This window comes from Centroberyx affinis, unplaced genomic scaffold (genome assembly GCF_046629955.1).
Source record: "Centroberyx affinis isolate AG114_WGS23_722 - 3 ecotype Tasmania unplaced genomic scaffold, CSIRO-AGI_Caff_v1 ptg002238l_1, whole genome shotgun sequence".
Lineage (NCBI taxonomy): Eukaryota > Metazoa > Chordata > Actinopteri > Beryciformes > Berycidae > Centroberyx > Centroberyx affinis.
Genome location: NW_027280534.1, coordinates 1 through 20,517, shown reverse-complemented (window position 1 = coordinate 20,517; position 20,517 = coordinate 1). Strand labels below are relative to the sequence as shown.

At 46.3% G+C, this 20,517-nt stretch overlaps 1 protein-coding gene across 1 annotated transcript in view; it reads right to left on the bottom strand.

The window, feature by feature from the left end:
- LOC139655356 (receptor-type tyrosine-protein phosphatase F-like) overlaps nt 1–16,918 on the bottom strand; it is a gene marked incomplete at its 5' end in the record, with an annotated part of 29,073 nt that extends 12,155 nt beyond the window's left edge. Inside the window, 7 exons of the mRNA XM_071532739.1 lie at nt 896–1,050; nt 1,912–2,031; nt 6,019–6,194; nt 6,608–6,731; nt 9,330–9,427; nt 13,120–13,232; nt 16,761–16,918. Of these exons, the coding sequence (XP_071388840.1) occupies nt 896–1,050; nt 1,912–2,031; nt 6,019–6,194; nt 6,608–6,731; nt 9,330–9,427; nt 13,120–13,232; nt 16,761–16,918 (944 nt within the window). The remainder of the gene's footprint in view (nt 1–895; nt 1,051–1,911; nt 2,032–6,018; nt 6,195–6,607; nt 6,732–9,329; nt 9,428–13,119; nt 13,233–16,760) is intronic.
- Between the last annotated feature and the right edge of the window lie 3,599 nt (nt 16,919–20,517).

Genomic DNA, 20,517 nt, shown 5'->3' with positions numbered 1-20,517 from the left:
ATTTGATATGGGTGGTTGACACCTAGATGTATAGGTCTCTTTCAAGTTCACATAACACTTGTCCAATATAATACGCCTGTGTTTGACAGTTCATGTATTGCTGAAAACCGGGCATCGTACTTTCCAGGTTGCACTGGTTTAAATCCCCTAGCAAGGCAGCTGGGGCATCAGGGAGTTTGTGCACACACTCTGCATTTGTGACTGTGACCTGAGAGACTGGGTGGAGCGTACACAACATACACAATGCTGCAGCCAAATTCCCGAGGGAGATAAAAGGTCTTAACCCCAAACACAGGATTTCAGCATCTTTGTTGCATGCGGTGTCCTGGATGGTGTATTGGTGACACCGCTGATCTTTGATGTAAAAATAAATGCCGCCTCCCCTATTCTTTCCCGAGTTCCTATTCCTCTCCGCCCGCACAAGAGAGAAGGCATCTGCAGTATATCATACAATAAGTAGGCCTATCACTAAAGAAATGTGATGGCGAGAAAGTCAGCAACGCCAAAGATATGCAATTAGCGTTCATAAAATAATACCAGTACTGATACAAATTCTGATACTGATAATGACACTAATACCAATTATTTATATGAATAAATACTACTAATACTAACACATTTTGTTCATAAAAAGCTTTTCAGGGTGCTCAAAGGCACTTTTAAGTAAACATCAAAAAAAGAACACAAAAAAAGAACAAAACATAATATCGGCAATTATAGAGCAGTGTCTATAAAACAGACAAACAAGCAGCTCATTTCCTGATAATTTATTTTGTTAAAATGTGTAGGAAACACTGTTTAAACCCTTTATCCAAACCTGTCCCCTGAACCAAAAACAAGTAGTCACAGGTAGTTATTTCTCGCCTGTATGCATCCAGACCGAACCCCTACCCACCTGCAGTGGACCACCATGGGCCCGGCGTCTGGAGGGTTGCAGGCCTTGACCCGTCTGAGAAAGGCCAGGATGGGGGTGGGGTACTCCGGCACCCCGTGGTCCGGCCAGGCCATGAACTGGAACTGGCGCACCTCTCTCTTCTCACTGGAGCCATTCTGTAGGGGAGTGGGAGAAGTCAATACAGAGAAAAGGTGTAAACATGAGCACAAAAGGATACACTGACATTGTGAACGGTAATTGGCAATTTTTTTTTTAACAAGAATCTTGTCACGCTGGGAAAAAATGTTTTGACAGGTGAAGGACATCCTTCCAAACATTGTATATCCATTTTGGAAAAGAAAAATGCAGCTGAAATTGCTCTGTCAATATTTGAAAAGCATGGGTGATTCAATTCTCAAAAATGTATTGTTTTTTATAGTAACATAATCTGCTTTCCTTTCATGCCAATGAGCATTTTGTAAGAGTATGAGTCAGTGTTTTGGAATGGCAGATATCTAATTTGAAATTTAACTGTATTTGCCCAACAGTTTCCGTAAAATGCCTTTCTAGCATTATTACCATTCCTGATTAAAACGAAGCAACTGCTGCAGCTGGAGGCTCGCTTTCAGTGAGGAATCCTAATAATAATACTTAAAAGAAATAACAAGTTATACAAAAATTTTTAGGGAAGCTGTCTTAACAATATTTCCCTCCACAGTGAATATTTTGGGAAAGGATGAATAAAGGAAAAAAAAAAAACATTGGTCTCAACATCAAAGCTCCACTAAAATACATGAATCAAAATGACCTGAAAAAATAAAATCCTTCACTGACTCCTGGAGAAAAACAGACAAAGCTTAAATGTTAAAAAGCAGCACATTTCAGCTGTAATAGCCTTGATCAGGATTAAGAAAAAGAACAATCTACACTTTAAAATGTGACCGTTCAATAACACCAACTGGAATAACCTGCCAAGAACCAAATCCTTCATGACCATGCCTTGCTATAAGGTTAACTGCAAATGAAACAGGCCGTACCTTGTAGAGGGCGAAGGTGCGGACGCTGTATGTGGCGAGTTCCACAGTGTCCAGCATGGTGACCTGGATCATCCCATAGGTCTCTGTTCCTCGCGCCGGCCAATACTGGTCACACTTCACCTGGCAGAGCGAGAGAGAGGGCACACGGTCAGGAACGGACTGCCACTAACATCCACCACAAAGATAGTAAGTGGCTTGCAGAATCAAACTGATTAAAAAGAGGATAGGCTTAGCGAGTTCAGACCATCGACAGTGTGTCCATTGTCTAATTACAAGCGGATTGGAAGCAGACCAGTACTTAGAATCAGCTCCAGCACCAGCAGTGCTATGTATCCCCTCAAAAAACCCCATTTGAGCACCAGTGAAACAAGTCTAGTGCGGGTGTATGAGTGCGCCCGCTCGAGGCAGGCTTCAAACAGAAATTAAAAAGCCCACTTTGTTTCACCAGCCTATGATTATTTTCAATTAGCTAATTGTCGGGTGGATCGCAACCCTTTGTTATGTTCGCTTTTAGCACATTTGTGATGACTGGGCGCTGCGATGTGGAGGGAGATGTGTCTAAAAGCCCGTGGCCTGTTGTGACGGGACAGCAGGTCCGGCCACCTGGCTCCATATGTCCACAGGACAAACTTGACTGTGGACGAGGCTGGGGCTAAAGCTCCTCCATCCCCTGGCATGGAGCCTTATCGCCTCACTCTGTGGTCTCTATGTAGATGGCAGGGTGGCCTAGCGGTTAGAAAGAGACTGTCGTGTAACCAAAACATCACCCGTCACCCATGCTTATCTCATGATACGATTCGATACGCGATATGGGGTTCACGATTTGGTACGACGATTCGATGTAATAAATGAAAGTTCAATGACAAAAAAGTATGACTGTGCAGAATTGTGTTTGTAAAAATGTCATTACAAAGTGCAAATAATATAATTTGGATGGAGAGCTTGTGAAACTGTGATGGGCAAGCCGGCTCATTTGTGATTACTACAGGAGAATAACATGTAGCTAATACTGCGATTCATTTTTCTGCCCCACGGTAAGTATTGCCACATTTTTGTATTGCGATACATTGAATTTCGATATATTGTTCCATCCCTAGTTCCTACCAATTTGAGCATCATGTGTCCCATGGTCATGAGCAAGACACTAAACCCATGCTCAGTCATTTTAAGGTGCTCTGGATAAGAGCTTCACCTAAATGCTTAAAATGTAAAATGTGTGTAAAACTCTGTGGTTAAATTCGTGATTTCAGAGAAGTACTAGAACTCCGCTGAACTCCCATCTTCGATACAGAGATCGGACAAGTGGAGACGTACTCCTAATGTCACAATTGGTGGGACTTGAAACCTACCGCTATTGATTTGGAATACATGAGGGGAAGGGAGGTGGCGCAGGTAAGCTAATCATATTGATACTGCAGCACTGAGCTGACATTTGGAAGCACCTTAGCTGTCTCACCGGGCCGGTACAAATCGACAAAACAAAATGCGGTAAAATTCACCCCCTCACATTTCACCTCGCTTCGTGACAGCTCACATTCTTAGGCAGAGGCAGGAGCCTACAGGAGAAACTCAGCTGAGTGATGGGGAACCGCTCGCAGTACAAACATATGGATTAGAAGTCACCACTGTAATGAATATCGCCGTGCTGTTTGAGGTTGAGGTTGGGTGGCATATTCTATCTCTCAAACACACACACACACACACACACTGCAGGTTTCACTATCATCTGCTTCTGCTTTGAAACTTGGCTCTCACATGTCATCACCTGGCCTTTTGCAGAGGGCACAGACCTCTTATCTGGACACACACACACACACACACACACACACACACAGACAACTGAGTCTCATTTACAAGTCCTCCATCTCTTATCTGACCTTTCAAGGTTTTATCAACTTGTAATGGCAGTAGTGGAGGAAGCTGAAATTTGCCTGGTGCAGGGAACTCATAGTATTTTTTGTCCTGCTGCCGCTCAGTTTGGCATACGACAGCAGCCTGGCTGGCTGGTGGGAGGCTGACTGACTCACCATGCGCGTGTGTGTGCGTGTGTGTGTGTGTGTGTGTGTGTGTGTGTGAGAGAGAGAGAGAGAGAGAGAGAGAGAGAGAGAGAGAGAGAGAGAGAGAGAGAGAGAGAGAGAGAGAGAGAGAGAGAGAGAGAGAGAGAGAGAGAGAGAGAGGGTGTGTATGCATGTAAAGGGGGTAGACAAAACAACAGAAATACCTTGAAATATATGAATATCATGTATCTAATAACGAGTAGGGCCATTGTTTTGTGGTGTTTTGTAATTATCCTGTTCAGCGTGCGTGTCGAGCGTCCGTCGTCAACTTGCGACCCTCTTTGCCGATACAGCTTGTCCCTGTGTTTGACATATGTTGTCCTAATTTTCAAGACTGTTCCCCCTGTCACGTTGCATCATTCTGCATCATTTTTGTGACTGATGCCGCGGCAGTTCTGGCACCAACTACTGGAACACTGTTAGCTGCCTCACGCTGCTTTAAAAGCGGCAATTGTCAGACCTCTTTTAAAGCCGACACACACTGCTAATTGGCATTTAAAGTCCCTTTTCATGCGGCGTTTCCATTATTTTGTCCACCCCCGTGTTTGTTTGTGTGTGTGTGTGTGTGTGTGTGTGTGTGTGTGTGGCGCTGTGACTCAGTTACATATGATCAAAGCAGAAGCGCCATGGGATCTGTGACAGAGTACTGTCTCTGAGACACGCTGATATATGGAGAGGAATTTGAAAGCGAGCCATGTATAGTCTAGCTGAGTTCAACTGAGTGGGTAATAAAAATCAGCCTATCCGACATTTCCATATAGCAGGCATCCTCAAGGGACAAATGAAGACTTCTGCTCCAAAAAGACAAAAAAAAAATGACACCTACTCTTCTTTTTTGAAAATGATTGATAGCATGGATAGCTCAAAATTAAAACAAACGACTCTACTTTTTAAAGGATTGGTAGGCAATTTAAATCCTTAGCTGACAAAACGATCGCTCTTTTCCACACTCTCTATACTTTATAGATATTGAATGATAAACTGAACTTCAGGTAATGATTTTTTCCAGTGTTTGGAAATGAAGTCTTCATTTCTAAACTGTGTTCAATCAATTCACAAACCTTGGTACTTGCTGTCCTGAGTCTGGGGGGCCAACTTTCATTAGAGCAACGTATGCACACACTAATAAACCATCACAATATTGGCTTCAAATTGATTTCATAAGCAGTACTTTGTGAAGGTAATTAAATAGACCCATCCCTACTTCGAAATCTCAAGTTCCCTGTGTGCTCCTTTTTCCTTTTATAGCATGAATTTATTTTTAGGCAGGCAAGGCTGTTGTTGGGTGAAATCCTCTTAACTCCAATTTTGGAGTTTTTTTTACCATGGTGCCGCGGTCTTCAGCAGCCAAATTCAGCGAGTGCAATGAGAGACGAGACGCTACACTCCTCTTTACGTGGGCGCTATGAAATCTCATCATGGAGTTGCAAAAAATAGTTTTGTACAAATCCAGTTTCTCACTCTTTGAGCAGTATCTAATTAATAAATGAAGTAAAAGTTGTACTATTGTGAAAATTTAACTCAACTATAAATCCTCACATTTTGGCTGCAATTCAATCTGAATCTCCCTTAATCCTCTTCACATGCAAATGAGTTGAGTTGATATCCCACAACAGAGAAAACATATTTCTGGTTTCTTCATCTATTAGTTTGCATGGACGTTAACACTTCCTAATAACAATCACTAATTGTATTATATGTTTTTCTATTTTATGTATCTATGTTCTGTGTCCTGGTTATTAAATAAAAACAAACAAAACAATCACTAATATATGGTGATGTAATTATTCACCATTTATTATTATTTTTGAATGGCTAAGTAACAATTAATTGACAGTAGTTAAGTTTCTACATTGTTCACTAATTAATAGTAAATTATATAATGTACATAATCTTATTACTGAGTAGTGACACACAATAGATCAGTAAATAATTTATATGTTGTGTTACAGCTGTTAAGGAATTAAATAAAATATTTTTTGATTGCCTTAGTTAACAACGTGTGATGTAATCTTTTATAATAAATCACATTGAGTGTGTCTCTCCTTACCCGTGACTTCTCCTCCAGTCTGGTCATCATGACTATAGTGCTGGATCTCTGCTCCCACACCATCCTCCAGAAGTCGCTCAGCGTCTCCGGCAGCGGGCCCTGCGTGGCGATGTAGGCATTCTGCTTCCTGTAGCCGTCGATGTAGTTGGCGTTGATGTAGTCGCTACCGGGAACTGCTGAAATAAAGAGAGCAAGCTGGGACGTAACTCATATGTTACATGGTATTTATATTTAATCTCATATTGTGCCAAAGATCAGAATCAGAGTAATTTTTTATCACCGAGTGCAATAAATGTACAAAATGTTTTCTTGGTGACACCGAGGCAGAGGGAGACATATTGACAGTTTCAAGGTGCGCACTGACACACATGGTGCAAGGACTTTACATGCAGTGAAACATATGATGGACAGTACTTATCACTCTGCATATAGATGTTCAACATTCTACAGTATATCCAAATAAAAAGGACATGTGGGCTTTGTGGTTTAAATAGGAGATTTCTAAAGCAGCAGCTGTAGCCGTACAACATGTCCTTGGTGCATCTAAAGGAGGCCTCGGTGCTATCTGAGCGGTCACATGGACTCGTACCATCGACGGAGGTGAGCACCACTCTGGAGTGGTCGTAGGCGATGACGTTTGCATAGCGATTCTTTGGCTTGTTGACTTCCATGTTGGAGTTCTCCCAGGTGAACTGCTGGCCCGGATCAACGGACTGTGAGGGAACGACAGGAGAAAGAAGAGGAGAGAGAGAGCGAGAAGAAAGGAAGAAAAAGAGAAACAGACAGAGCAGAGCAATTAAGGGAGAGAGAGAGTGAGAAAGGGAGACACAAATGGGAAGGGAGGGAGAGAAAATAACATAAAACAGAGGAACAAAAGGAGTCTCTGGAGTGTCACGGGGGTAAAATAGACCCAGACACATTGATGAGAATGTTCGTTTCAACTGGGAGTTGAATAAAGGCTCCGTTGAAGCCCGCAGGCAACAAGAAACACTCATCCCCTCCCTTATGGGCGGCCATATTGAATTACCTAGTTCTGAGCAGTCGCACGCATGACTAGCTGCGGTAACCATTATTGCTCTCGTTCTCCGTCTCTCTTTTTCTCATCGTCTATTTCTGTCTCTTTTCCCATCTTTTATTTCTGTTTCACCCTCTCCCTCCCTGGCTCTCTCTCCATTCCTAGAGTTATCACCTTTTCACTATCCTTCTTGCGTCATGCGTCTCTCTGGCTAAGACGACATTAGGCTGGATCCATATTGATCTGGGGAGATATGTGGCGGCCTCCCATCCCTTGGCTCAATAATGTCACACAGTCTCTTGTTATTCGGCATCGATCCCCCCAGGCTCATGCCGGAACCATGTCCATCAATTCCCCAAACCTTTCGCCTTGCAAAGCCTGCCGGAGCGAGAGCTACACCTTGGATATTCCTTCACTTACTTGACTTGGCTGTAGCCCTAATTGAATTATTAGGGAGTATTTTACGTCAAAACTGGACAGGTCGAATAAAGCAATTGCTTATTTTTGGAGGGGGGTTAGGGGAATGAGCCATGAAGTTATGGGTGAAATAGCATTTGAAAATAATTAGCACTTGTGTTCACTGCATACGAGGTAGGTGGGGTTTATCACATTAGGACAATTCAGGTTAAGCTGTAAATCACAGGTACAGCAAATTGACTTTTAATTACTTTCCTGTGACTGCATTTACTTTCAGGCTCTCACTGTATTGTCCTATACAGTAAACTGGCACCTAGGTAGGCACAAACATGCCATAAAATGTACAGTGCTTTTAGACTGCTTTTAGGTCTGGTATCCAATTATATGCTATTTGTTTTAGTACCATACATGAGACATGTGGAGTGTTCAGACACAAGAAACCCTCAACAGTAAACAAAGAAGGGCTCCAATAAAGCTCCAAATTGCTCGATAGTAGGAGTCATTTGGGTATGGGCCTATTGCTGCTGATGAGCTCAACACTGCCAATTTGTCTGCCAGCGCCCGCCAGTTTGAAAAGGAACATTTCATTTGCAGTCAAAACATGTCACTCCCATCTGAGAGCTCAGCGAAGACAGCGGGCATTGCTAGACTGATGACAACTGGCAAACAAGTTAGGTAGAGAAGGTGGAAACAACTGAGAAGAAAACGCCTATGCTATTCTAGCTGACACACTGGAAACGCGTTCGAATGAGCATAATGATAGTGCTACGAGGACTGCGGTGTGATATCGCTTCCTGCGATAAAAAGACCGTCTGAGTGAGCTGCAGCATGCCTGATTGACAAACACTGCTCATTACCCAGAGTGCTCTGCTCGGTGTGATGCGGGCTGGCGTTGGCGGGAAAGGGAATTTTCAGGCCGTCCCAAACATCAGGGAGAGGAAGTGGAGAGGCCTCTCTAAACTCTGAGCCTTCGGGTAGGGCACAACGGGAGCAGCCGGCGAACGTGACTGTGACAAAGCGCCCTGAGCTTTGCCACGCTGCCTTGGCTGGCAGAGACGGACGGCCATCTGTCTGGCCAAGGAGGGGGTCTTCCCTAGCTGGGAAGGATTTGGGTGGGGAGGGGACAGGGCAGGGCTGGTTGTAAATGCCTGCAGTCACACAAGCCACTGCTCTGGTGTGATTCGTTTACACTAACTCAACAGGCCTGGGCGGCTATTTGCTGGAGAGGCAGTGGGCAACCCCCCCCCCCCACGAGAAGGTCTAGATTCGCTCCCACAGCCTTGTTGGATGTGTCAGTGCGAGGAACAGGGCTGATTAGACAAAACAGAGCGAATAGTCGGAGCAAATGAATAAAAGCCATGTTGTGTTTTTCTGTATTCAAGGATACCTCTCCTCTTTCTCTGTCCTCGGTTAGTCCCACAGCCAACTAACCTCTTACTCTGGCTTACGGCAATCCTTTCGCAAAATGTGCCACTTTAAATGCAAATTCGCCCCCTTCTTTTTTTTTTTTGGAGAAAGAACACTGACAAGAGATAATCCCTCACCGAGTTGCATCGGAGAGACCGCCTGCAAAATAACATTCTTCTGGGAAACATCAAGACGCGCACAGATTGCTTAAGCGACTCGCCACCTGCTAGTTTTGTGAAAAAGCATCACGCAGCATTTAATGTAAGTGCTGGTTTCCTGGTGGGACTGGTAATAGAGTTGTAAAAATGACTGAAGAATGTCTATGAAAGAAGTCTTCCATAATCCATTAGAATACATGCATATGGGATCAAAGAGGCATAAACACAACACTTCCTCCCAGACAGGATAACAAAGAAATACATTTATATCCTTGAAAGTGAGGGAACTGCTGATACAGTATTAGAACTCTTACCTCATACTCCTGGGAAAAGCGGAGGCCGTCGTTGGCCTTCAGCCGCTCTATGTGGTCAGCCAAGTCAACAACAGGAATGGGCGGGTGCTCCCTCATTCCTGGGAGAGGGCAGGAAGAGGAAGAGGAGGAGGAGGAAGATGACAAAAGACAAAAAAAAAGGAGAGAATGAGGCCTGGCTGTTCCCACAACAGACACGCACATCGACATACACAAAAACTGGTTTGACCACAAGGTGAGTGAGGCTGCCGGTGGGACCATGAGGTGGCTGTGTAACGGTGAGGAGAGTGCACTTTGTTCAACAATGCATGAAGAGAGGGAGAGAAAGAGAGAGGGAGAGGGAGAAAGAGAGGGAGAGGGAGAAAGGAAGAGAGAGAGCAGAGCAGAGAGCGAGAGAGCGCACAAGTTGAAACAGTTCGGTGACATTTGGTGACATCGTCATGCTAAGTGAGGAAGACAGAGGTGGGGCTGGGACGGCGATGCACATGAGTGACTGGGTGAGCATGCTCCTGGAGGGAAGCAGGAGGCAGACATCTCCCTGACTCCACAACGCTCGATTGGTGGCAGAGGTGGGATCAGAGCAAGAACCCGCAAGTCTCAACAAATCAGTCACACTGTCACTTCCCAGAAAGAAAAACTCTGACTGGTCACCAGCCAAAACTCGATTCTTTGAAAATCTCTTTCCCTACAATAAACTATCTTTTGGCCCAGCCTGGAGCGCTTAGGCTGGATTAAATTCAAACAACCCCCCTGCCGCTCTCTAGATTTCTCATCGCCGGGTTATTGGATGATTTATTGCTAATCTACCGACACAAATTCCCCCTGTGCCTCTGAACTTGGCAAGGCTCTGTGCTTAAATGGATTTCTGGGAACTTGCCTTGTGTGTTAAAAGTTAACTGTATGCGACGCATGAAGATGCTCCAAAGTCATCCATAGAGCGCCATAAACCTTACAAATACTGTTTTAAGACACACACAGATCAAGATATACACTTTAAACAGGTGTACATATTAACTTAATTAATTAGTGTCTCTGGCTGAGCATATCTGTAAGGTAATGGGTCATGCTCTCGGATGAGTTGGCGCTACAAGCTCATTATTGCTGCAACGCTGACGACTAATGGCTGGTAACTGTGGCCACTGCACATGATGAGATCTGACCAATTAAACTAATTTAATACTATCACACAGTGGGACCAATGCCATGAGCACATTAGCATCAGTATGTGTGTATGTGCACGTGTGTGTATTTGTATATGTGTGTGTGTGTGTGTGTGTGTGTGTGTGTGTCTGTGTTCAGCCAGGTCTTTAACAGCCATGTTGTTGGTTAAATGGAGAGTGAAGACATAGATAACAGCAAGTGTAACAGTCCGCACTGCCCAACTAGCCATGAAGCCATCTAGCCATCCTATGCTTCCTGACCAAAACGGTGTTGTGGAAAGTCCATGGTCATCGCTGCGTCCTTGGGAGCGCCAGGAGATACAAGCTTGTGGGCTGAGATGTCCGTCAGGATTGCAACGGGGGAATGGGATCAGGAGTGAGACAGAGAGAAAGCAAGGTTGAGGAAAGAGGAGGAGGAGAGAGAGAGAGAGAGCGAGAGAGAGAGAGAGAGAGAGAGAGAGAGAGAGAGAGAGAGAGAGAGAGAGAGAGAGAGAGAGAGAGAGAGAGAGAGCGCGAGCCATAGACTGCATGTGTGGGAAATACACAGTAGGTGAGAGAGCAGACTAACTTGGAGTGTTGGGGCAGCGATGAGAGCTGGGACCTGTGGAGAGAGGAGAGTGAAGGGAGGAGGAAGAAGAAGAACCAATCAATGGAGAGGTCTAAGGATCAGACCTGGGCCAAACGGTATCTGCAAATAGTTCCTGCCGTGTTTTTTAACCTACTTGGAGTGCTTGATGGGTGAGGTTTGCCAAAATCAGGACAATTCAGATAGTGTCATCTAGGTTGTCAAACAGAAAAGTATGCAAAATACTCTCCTGTGATTGCCTACTGTAAATATTTTGGCACTACATGCTTTGTCCGATGTGTCAAACACCACTTATCTCAGTGGTGTTTAACTCTCCGGCCCAGGTCTGCCAAGGATAGACCAGGGCAGCTTCCCACAGAGACACACATTTGCTGCTGGAGTGCCAGGGGGAGAGCACACAATAGTCTGTTTAAGAAACAAACATGCCGGAGACTTGAGCTCGAATCAGCTGGGCTACTTCAAAACAATCAGAATCAGAATGAGAATCTTCACCTGCTGCGTGTGAATCAAAGAGGGAAAGAGCGAGAGGACGGAGGAATGGGCTTTTCAATATTCACTCGGTTCAGCCTTGGCGTCTCTTGTGTTTTCACGAGGCAGACGCAGCCTTGGTGATTTTGATAATCACTACTCTTGAAGTCGGCTAGCATAACAGCGAGGCAGAGAGGGGGAGAAAGAGAGAAATGTTGAGGTAGAGAGAGACAGAGAGAGACAGAGAGAGAGAGAGAGAGAGAGAGAGAGAGAGAGATTACCCTACAGGGGAAAATGGAAGACAAAAGAGAAAAGAGGTGGAGTGGAGGATGGGAGAACAGAGCTCTTTTAGAACGGCGGCACTGCTTAATTCTTCTGCAGGGGTTCAAAGGGGCTGGGTGTGCGTACGGGGAGTGGGATCTTTAATAACCCGTGAGAAGGGATACACACAGACACACAGACACACACACACACACACACACACACACACACACAAAGAAACACACACACACGCGCACAGGGGTTGACATTTTCTCTCAGCTCCATTGTTCCCTCCGCCTGGCTCACCTTGACATCAGAGGCAGCAGGACTCATTACCAGCTGGGGGGAATGAAAGGAGCTCAGGAAGGGAGGAGGGAGGAGGGAGGAGGGAGGAGGGAGGAGGGGGGAGGGAGAAGCGAGGAGGACAGGAGGGGGGGGGGGAAGGAGGAGATCAGGAGTAAAAAGGAAGAGGGCTGATGCTGAGGCGGGCACCCTGACAACCCCCCTCGCTTCACCGCTGCAGGCGGATGGAATGCGAATTCGCTCGGGCCAATGCTGCCGTCCAACGGTGGCTACGGTGGTTACGTACACGATCTGTTTATTTTCTGTTACTGAACAATTGATTGAGCTGGTCAGGTTTACAGCCCGAGGGTAAGTGACAAAGTATGCAAAGTAAGCAGAACAAACGTGAATTTCATACGCTGACACCTTCTGCAGAGCGCCAGTAAACACGAGATCCATCAAGAGGGAGAAGAAGGCGGGTATTCATTGCAAAACTAGATCGTTGCTGGAAAGGCTGAATAGTTTTGTTGAAAAAGAGAGTAATTCTAAAATGCAATAACCACTGTTTGAAGAAAAAAAAAAAAAACTACTTTTGCAGAACGCTGGTATAAAAATGAAAGATATTATGGAACACGATTAAAGATACGAGTCACCTTAAGATGTTTTCTTTCAAAGTACTTTTGTTGTTGAGGATAGGATCGTCTGTGTTAGTACTGATTGAAGAATGATTGAAGAATTTCAGGCAGAGTTTTTTATTTTCATTTCGGAATGAAACCCTTCATCTCCCTGGGGAGTTATTTACCCAAGAAAAGTTGACTGAGCACGCACGCTCTGTTTCAGCAATGCCCTGATTTACACACATTCACACCTGGGAGCTGCCCAGTACAACCAGTTTTCTACTATGTAGCCTTGAGCAGCTCCACTGGAACAAGTGGGGGTTAAGTACATTGCTCAAGGACACCATGGTAGTTGTTGAGGGAAGGGAGAGCGCTCCGTTTCATACAGAGCTAGGTATCGATAGAGCGTTGTTCATTACCTGGGGTCTGGTAGTTGAGCCTTCTCATCTCCACAGGGTCGGAGGAGTTTGCCAGCAGGGAATCCTTCACCCCACCCGAGTGCTCATCCTTCGGTAGGGGCGACGCCCGCTTCCTGAAGTGGCAGAGACAGGCAGGAAGGCGTTAACCACAACATATTGAGACCACTCACACGCATAATACACTCGCCAACAATTTCTCAAGCCAGCTGCAAATGGCAATGACAGAATGACTGAGAATGACACTGTTGTTTCCTCTGATATATGATGAGGAAACTGGTGCAGGGACTGTAGCAATGCAGGCATCTTCACTCTGTTGCACACTTGATGAGGTTAATGGTATAGTTAATGGTTCTCAAAACTAGTTTTGAAGATCGGCCCATTCGCGAGACAGTAGAGTCCAGGGCATTACCCCTTTAGTTTGCCAACTGGAATTTAATGTGTTTGAAGACACGCCATCATCTCCCTGGAGTGGGCTAGGTTGGGTTTGTTTGCTGCTGGATAGATGACAGCTGCTGTGTGGGTATGTGTACATATGTGTGTGTGTTTGTGTGTAGCAAAGGTTTTAATGTGTGATTTTCACTGCTGTGTGGTAGCGTGTGTGTGTACTAACAACACATTGTGTTTACTGGCTTTCCAGATTGAGAGGAAAACAGGCGGATGCTGTAATTAGCTCATCAGCTGGGTGGCACAACACTGGGTAATTAGACCAGTTCTGCAGCACCTGCGCTGCCAGGCCTGGCCTAGCTGAGCCTAGCACAGAACAGCACAGAACAGCACAGCACAGCTCGGACTGGCTCGGCTCAGTCGACCGTGGCTTTCTCCATCAGGTGGTGAGAGGGAGAGAGAACGCAGCTTGCCTGTATTCTAATGTTCAGACAGCCAGCATCTGTTGACGCACACACACAAACAGGCGCACAGATGTATATACACCCTTCCCCTCTGTGTGTGTGTGTGTCTCTCTCTCACTTACACACACACACACACACACACATACACACAAACAGCTGCAGACTCACAAGCCTCCTGACTGCAAATGGAAATGGGCGGAAGGAAGCGTCAGGGCGCCCTGTGGAAATTTCACATCTCATTGCACTCCATTTGCAAGTGGCGAGCGTGGGTTTTAGGCAGGAGCAGGGCCTTCTGTTGAAGCCTGACATGGTGAGAATACATAAAGCTAGTGCACACAGCCTTGCCCCAGTCCACCTCAACCACCGGGGCTCGGGCCTCACCGCCACCTGTTATCTGATGCTGCGGGGGCTTAAGCTAATGCTAGCAGCGTGACCGCTAATCTACGACAAGCATCTCTTCCTTTCCAACCGTGAGCTGAGCCAGACCGTGTCCGGTTTTCCCAGGGCCCACTGCTGGGCTGGGGTGGGAAGGGGGGAATGAGTTGGGCATCTGTGATCTCTTCTCCACACCTCTCCTCTCTCCAACCCAATCAGATGCCAATCTACACCACGCTTTAGTGCTGGGCTAACACAAACATGGCAGCAACCTCAATGGGGGCATTCATCGGAAGGCTCAAAGTGAGGGTTAAGATGTGTGAGAAAGTAAGTGCAGGTGAGTGTGTGTGTGTGTGTGTGTGTGTGTGTGTGGTACAGGGTGTGCTTAATGAGAGCAGAACAGGGCCCTTTGTTGAGACTCCTGCCACAAGGAAGCGGTGAGAGGGGAAAAAAAGGCTAAAAGTGGAGGAAGGGGTCTCGGTGGAAAATGTCAGCTTAAAAGATGGGAACATTTCTGTTTCAGCAGTCTCCCCGTCTGGCATTTACTTCACAATGGCCCATTCAGCAGCAGGTGAGGGCTTGGCATATTCAGATGGGGCCAATCTTGAAGGGGTGCGCTGACACAGGCTGGATAATGAAACACAGCACGAAGACAAACCATGGCAGACAGGATGATCTGAGGGGGAACACTCGCACTAGATGTGGAACATGCACTGGTACATGGACGTGACCCAGGGGTTCCTTTGACCCCAATTATCAAGGGCTGCAGAGTCTGCTGCTTCTCATCTCTTCTAGCTGAACAAATGAGACTAGGCAAACTAATTTTAAGATGTTTCTTTTTTTTTGTTTCTTTTATTCCTGTCTGAGTGGAAAATGTTTTTGGGGTAATATCGGCGGAAGCGTGGAGAGGTAGCGGACCCTGCAACCCTAAAGAGTAGATGAATACCGCCAACTTCACAACACGAATACACGAATGGAAGGGACTTAGGAGGGGAGATGGAGTCGTGACTGATGCAACAGTTACAGTACCCACCTTTCCTGTTTGCTGCTTTCACACAGAGGGCAAAGAGAAGGGGGAAGATTAATGGGTAATTAATATCAACATGGACCCAAAAGTCCTCCGGTCAAAGTTTGTTCTACTCTGTACTATATTCAGAAATCCGGTACACAATTTTAAACAACATCTTGAAAGCATGACATAAAAATGAATCCGAACGCTAGCTGGAGACATTTGAAAGTAACCCCTTTATTATTCGCTGGTGGTGTTGGTTTTGGCGACTGTGCAGGTTGCAATAACAACCCGAGGTAGAGTGTGATTATTCCTTCACACATTTATACTGCCAGTCCACAGTGAAAAGGGCATACAGCCACCCCCCTACAGTCCCTCCTGTCAATCTGTGTCTGCATGGAGAAAGGGCTTCCAGACAGAGGATGCGCTCCTCAGCGGTGAGCTGTCTCACGGCCTATTATTAACAAGTCCCTGTCTAAGTCTGCTGGAGACGGCAGCTACACAGCAGTCTGCAAGGCTGCATATGGCAGGTTGGAGAATGGGTATGCTGTGGAATGGCAGATCTGCAATGGAGTCATCATGCAACGGATAGATATAGAGAGGTGGGGCTAACAGCCTAGTGAGGTATATAATCGTTCCTAGTTCATAGATTCCCATCCAAACTACATATTATTATATCGTCCAAACCAAATGCTAACATCTTTTTTACATTTTGTCGCATTATCCATGGTGAGTATTTCATATTTAGCTGTCTCCACTGTCAAAATGCTGTGATAAGAAATAACTTTTTAATGCTACCAAGCATAAAAACGGACTGGTGCTTTAAGTAGCCGGTTTTCTGTGCCTCACCAGTATCTGGATGGCTGGTGTGTATCCATAGTGTGTTACACTGGGGTGGTTAGTGTGGGGCTTTTAAAAGATATTGACTGAGCTTTTAGTTAAGCCCTCTGTTGCAGCCTTCTGTTCCTTGTTTGAAATGACCAGTGGTGTTGGAGAAAACACATTTCTCTCTCCCAACTCAGAGTTTTTGACAGTCAGGCTGTGCTTTTCAAGTAGGGAGGCGATGTCGACTGCCATTTCAACTGACACTTCACATGCTATTGTTAAAAACAGCCAACTGGACCAAAATCTGGTGAGCTGAAATGAGGATTTTCTAAATGACAAATCAAACCCGTCTTTGGTTCCCTTCCTCTTACAGTGAATATTATGGTAATGAAATTGGATGTTACAGTTTTGTGTGTGAGCAGCCTGGTGCAAGTGTCAGAGGGGAGCGTGTCTCATTACCATTCATGATGCAACCAAAAGTAACCTACAATCACAAGTGTCACTGAAATCCAACCTCAAACATACACACAACAGACACGGACACACAGAGGAATACACAGATACACAAAAGCAGAGAGCCTTACCTCTTGAAGAGCAGGATGGCGATGACGATGATGATGATGAGGACCACGGCCAGCACTGGGCCCATGACCCACAACATTTCGGGTTGCTCCACCCTGGGAGCCACACTCCCCGCCACGACCTGAATGGGGTCTGAGTAGGGACTAGCTGAGAACGTCCTCTGTAGGGGAAAGGAAAACAGAGAGAGAGAGAGAGAGAGAGAGAGAGAAAGTTTATGAGAACCGGCCTCAACAGGCCTTAACCAAGTATGCACTGTTCTGTAAAGCCTAGAAAAAGAGAGACAAATATTCCCCAAAAAAGAAGCAATTGAGATATTTGTATGTAGATATTGTATGTGTTTTTGGCTTCCTGAGAGCCAAAATCATCTCATTCTAACACTAACCCATGGTTCCAGGATACAGCAGAACATGCTGTAAAACTGTCAACCAAACTCAGGCATTTTAACAAAAAACAATAACCATCTTCAGATACTGTAGTTTGCTGTGCTTTCATTTAAGTGTTGCGTCAGACGAGAGGAAACTGAGACAGCCGATGACAGAGCGAGTATGAGACAGGAGAGCGAGATAGAGAGAGAGTGAGAGAGAGACTGGGGGAGATAGGGAGGGACAGTAAGACACTGGGAGAGGGAAAGAGAGAGAGAGAGGCAGAGAGAGGCAGAGAAGAGTGTGCACGTCCCTTGGTCGCTGAGATAAATGGGGGCAGAGGAGAGGACTCATCTCTTCTTCATTAGTGTTCACACCGTGACGGAAGAGGAGGAGGAGGAGGAGGTGGTGGGTCGGGGGGTGCTTTTCCTCCTCGGTTTTAAATGAGACATCTCCCCGCTCTTTCCTCTTCAAATGATGAAGGAGGGGAGGGAAGGAGGGATGGAGGAGTGTGTACGTGTGCGTGTCTGTGTGAGGAGGGGGTGCAAGAGCCAACGCGGTAAGGTGTTAAAAAAATGGCAGAGAGAAGAGGGAGCCCTACTGTGCGAGAGCAAGGTGACAGATGAGAGAGGGGAGGAGGGAGGAGCGAGGCGTCAGTCATTAGAGCTCAGCGTGCCTCCTATCGAACAGTGATGGGAGCGGGGGGGCACGGGTGACAGATCGCAGGCCCCGGAGGGAATCGGGCTCCCAGCATGCAGCGGGAGTGGCGGGGCGGCAGGCAGCGGTAATCCGGATCATTAGCCGCGCAGCAGCCTGCTCTTCGGCATGCAGGCAGATATTAATTGGAAAGATAAGCTGAGATGAGCTCAAAGAGACCTGAGCTCTGTCATATAGTTCTGTTATCTCCTATACTCTTGGGCAACTGGGGGGGAAATATATGTGTGTGTTTGTAAAAAAGTGTGTGTCGGAGTGTAAATCGGTATATCGTCGGGGCATTAAAGCATGTCTCAATCATGTGTATGTGCAAAACAGCATGTACTGAAGTGATATTACATGCAAACAGTAGATTAGTCGAGTCAGGAAAGTAGAAAGATTTACAATACAGCAGATATCAGGCAGCAGCAACCTTTTCTCTTTGTCTCTGTCTCTCTCTTTCTCTCTCAACACACACACACACACACACACACACACACAGACGGACAGACATGCACACAGACACACGGACACAGACACACACACACACACACACACACCAGGCACATGAGACCAGTTCTTTCCGGTTCTGTGTTCCTTTTTTAATCAACCTATTCTCTAAGAACAAAGAGAACGTCACAGTGGTGGGACACTGCTGATATGATGACACCACAAGGCTTCCTGTTCCTTTGGAAGGGCCCAAAAAAGGCTGTAAGATGTGGCACTGCAGGGAATCCTGGGAAAAGTTTTTTTTTTCGGTGTGACAAATGACTGCAGCTGTGCTTTCAGAGTAGAACGGGCGAAGAAGAGCGAGAGGAGAGGAAAGGCAGAACAAAAAGAGAGGGCTTTTTGTCTGTTGGTCACGGCGAAGTACAGGGATCATCCATTTGAACGGCCCTAATATCTGATAAAAGCTCAGTCACGCAGCTCCTAATGCCTCCGCCCTCGCAGCGCAGTCTGACAATAGAGCGATGGCGCAATAAAGGAAAGTGTGTGTGAGTTTGAGAGTGAGTGAGTGAGCGAGAGAAAGCGAGAGACAGAGAGGCACAAATGTAAGTATATGTGCATGTGTGTTTATTAGCATTACAAATTGGTGTGTGTGTGTGTGCGCGCATGCGTATGTGCTTGTTCTTGATACAAGGAGACAGAAAGAGAAAGACACAAATGTAAGTATATATCCATGTATGGTTCTGTGTGTGTTTGATAGAATAAGACAGAGAGACATACTGTATCTACAAGTGTAAGTGTTATGAATAAGTATTTGAGTGTGTCTGTATCTGTGTGTCATTGTGAGTGAGAGAGAGAGAGAAAGTGTGTGTGTGTTTGTAAAGACTGTACTGCAAGCGTGTGTGAGAGCGTGTGAAAGCCTGTGTGAGTGTGTGCGCTCGTCTGTGTCAGTGTGCACGGAGGTTCAGTTTTTTCTCTGAGCCTTTTCTCCAGCTCCTCTGATCCTCCACAAGTGTGTGTGTCTAGGTCGCAGCCGCAGAGAGTGTGTGATTGTTTCGAAGTGTTTGTCTGAGACAGAGACGGCGAGTGAGTGAGAGACTGGGTGATGGGAGATGGCAGAGAGAGAGACAGAGAGAGAGAGAGAGAGAGAGAGAGAGAGAGGGAGGGGCTTAGGCAGAGGTGTTTCGGTAGTAGCAGTACATAGAGCCTGCTGTCTGGCCCGTGGGCTACACAGCTTCGCCAGCCAGCCGCTGCTCCGCCATCCCCAGAGCTCAGGATCCGCTACGAGTACCATGGGCGCGTTTGTTTCGACTTGCCGTTGACCCCGCTGGCTCCTCGTCTCTATAAAAGTGGCTTAAACAAGCCGCAGGGGCGTGCGCCAGACAAACAAACAAATGCGCTAAGACACACATTATGTTTCCGCCGCTCTCTCCACCTCCCCGGGGAAGCTGAGGAGCCCACGCCATCCTCATCACGGCATGACACAGGGAAAGACAGCGAGAAAGAGAGAGAGAGAGAGAGAGAGAGAGAGATGGAGAGACAAAGAGAGGGAGGGACAGTGCACGAGAGGGAGAGACAGAGATAATAGTATGTGTGAGTATGCCTTTATCTGCGAGGAACAGAAATGGGGCTGCAGGGCCTTGTCTACTCTGCGAGATGACCCCTTCTCCTCCTGCTTAGTTGTCCCGTCTCTTCCCTCATTCCTGTCTCCTTTTCCTCTCCCACTCCATTTCTCCCTCTCCTTTCTCTGTCCTCTTTCCCATTCAACACCAGAAACTACCTTCCCCTCTCCGCCTGTCTGAATACAAAGCATCTAGATATCTGGAGGCATCGCTAGGGGGAGACGCCTCTGGGAACGGAAGTGACATGCCATAGCCTATCAGTGGATTCCTCCGATCTCTCCTGCCTGGCTTCCCCCCAACCCCCGTCCCCACCCCCACCCTCACCTGACTATCCACTTACACTGTCTGCAAGCAAATAGTGGGTGTTTGAGTAAAAAACCCATTCTGGGGTTCATAACTCTCTCCTGCGGTTATTTGTCAAAGCCGTTTACATTTCGAAAGAAGCCAGTCCTTCCCTGTTAAGGGTGTCAAGCCCAGAGCACCAACAGAATCAGTGTTACAAAGCCGATTCTTGTTGCGAGTGAGTAGAATATAAATGCCTGGATACTTTTGTAAACAGAAAACTGTGGTAAACACATTTGAACACTCTCCATTTTGGTTTTTCCCTGCGCCATACGCTCACCTCTCCCTAATCA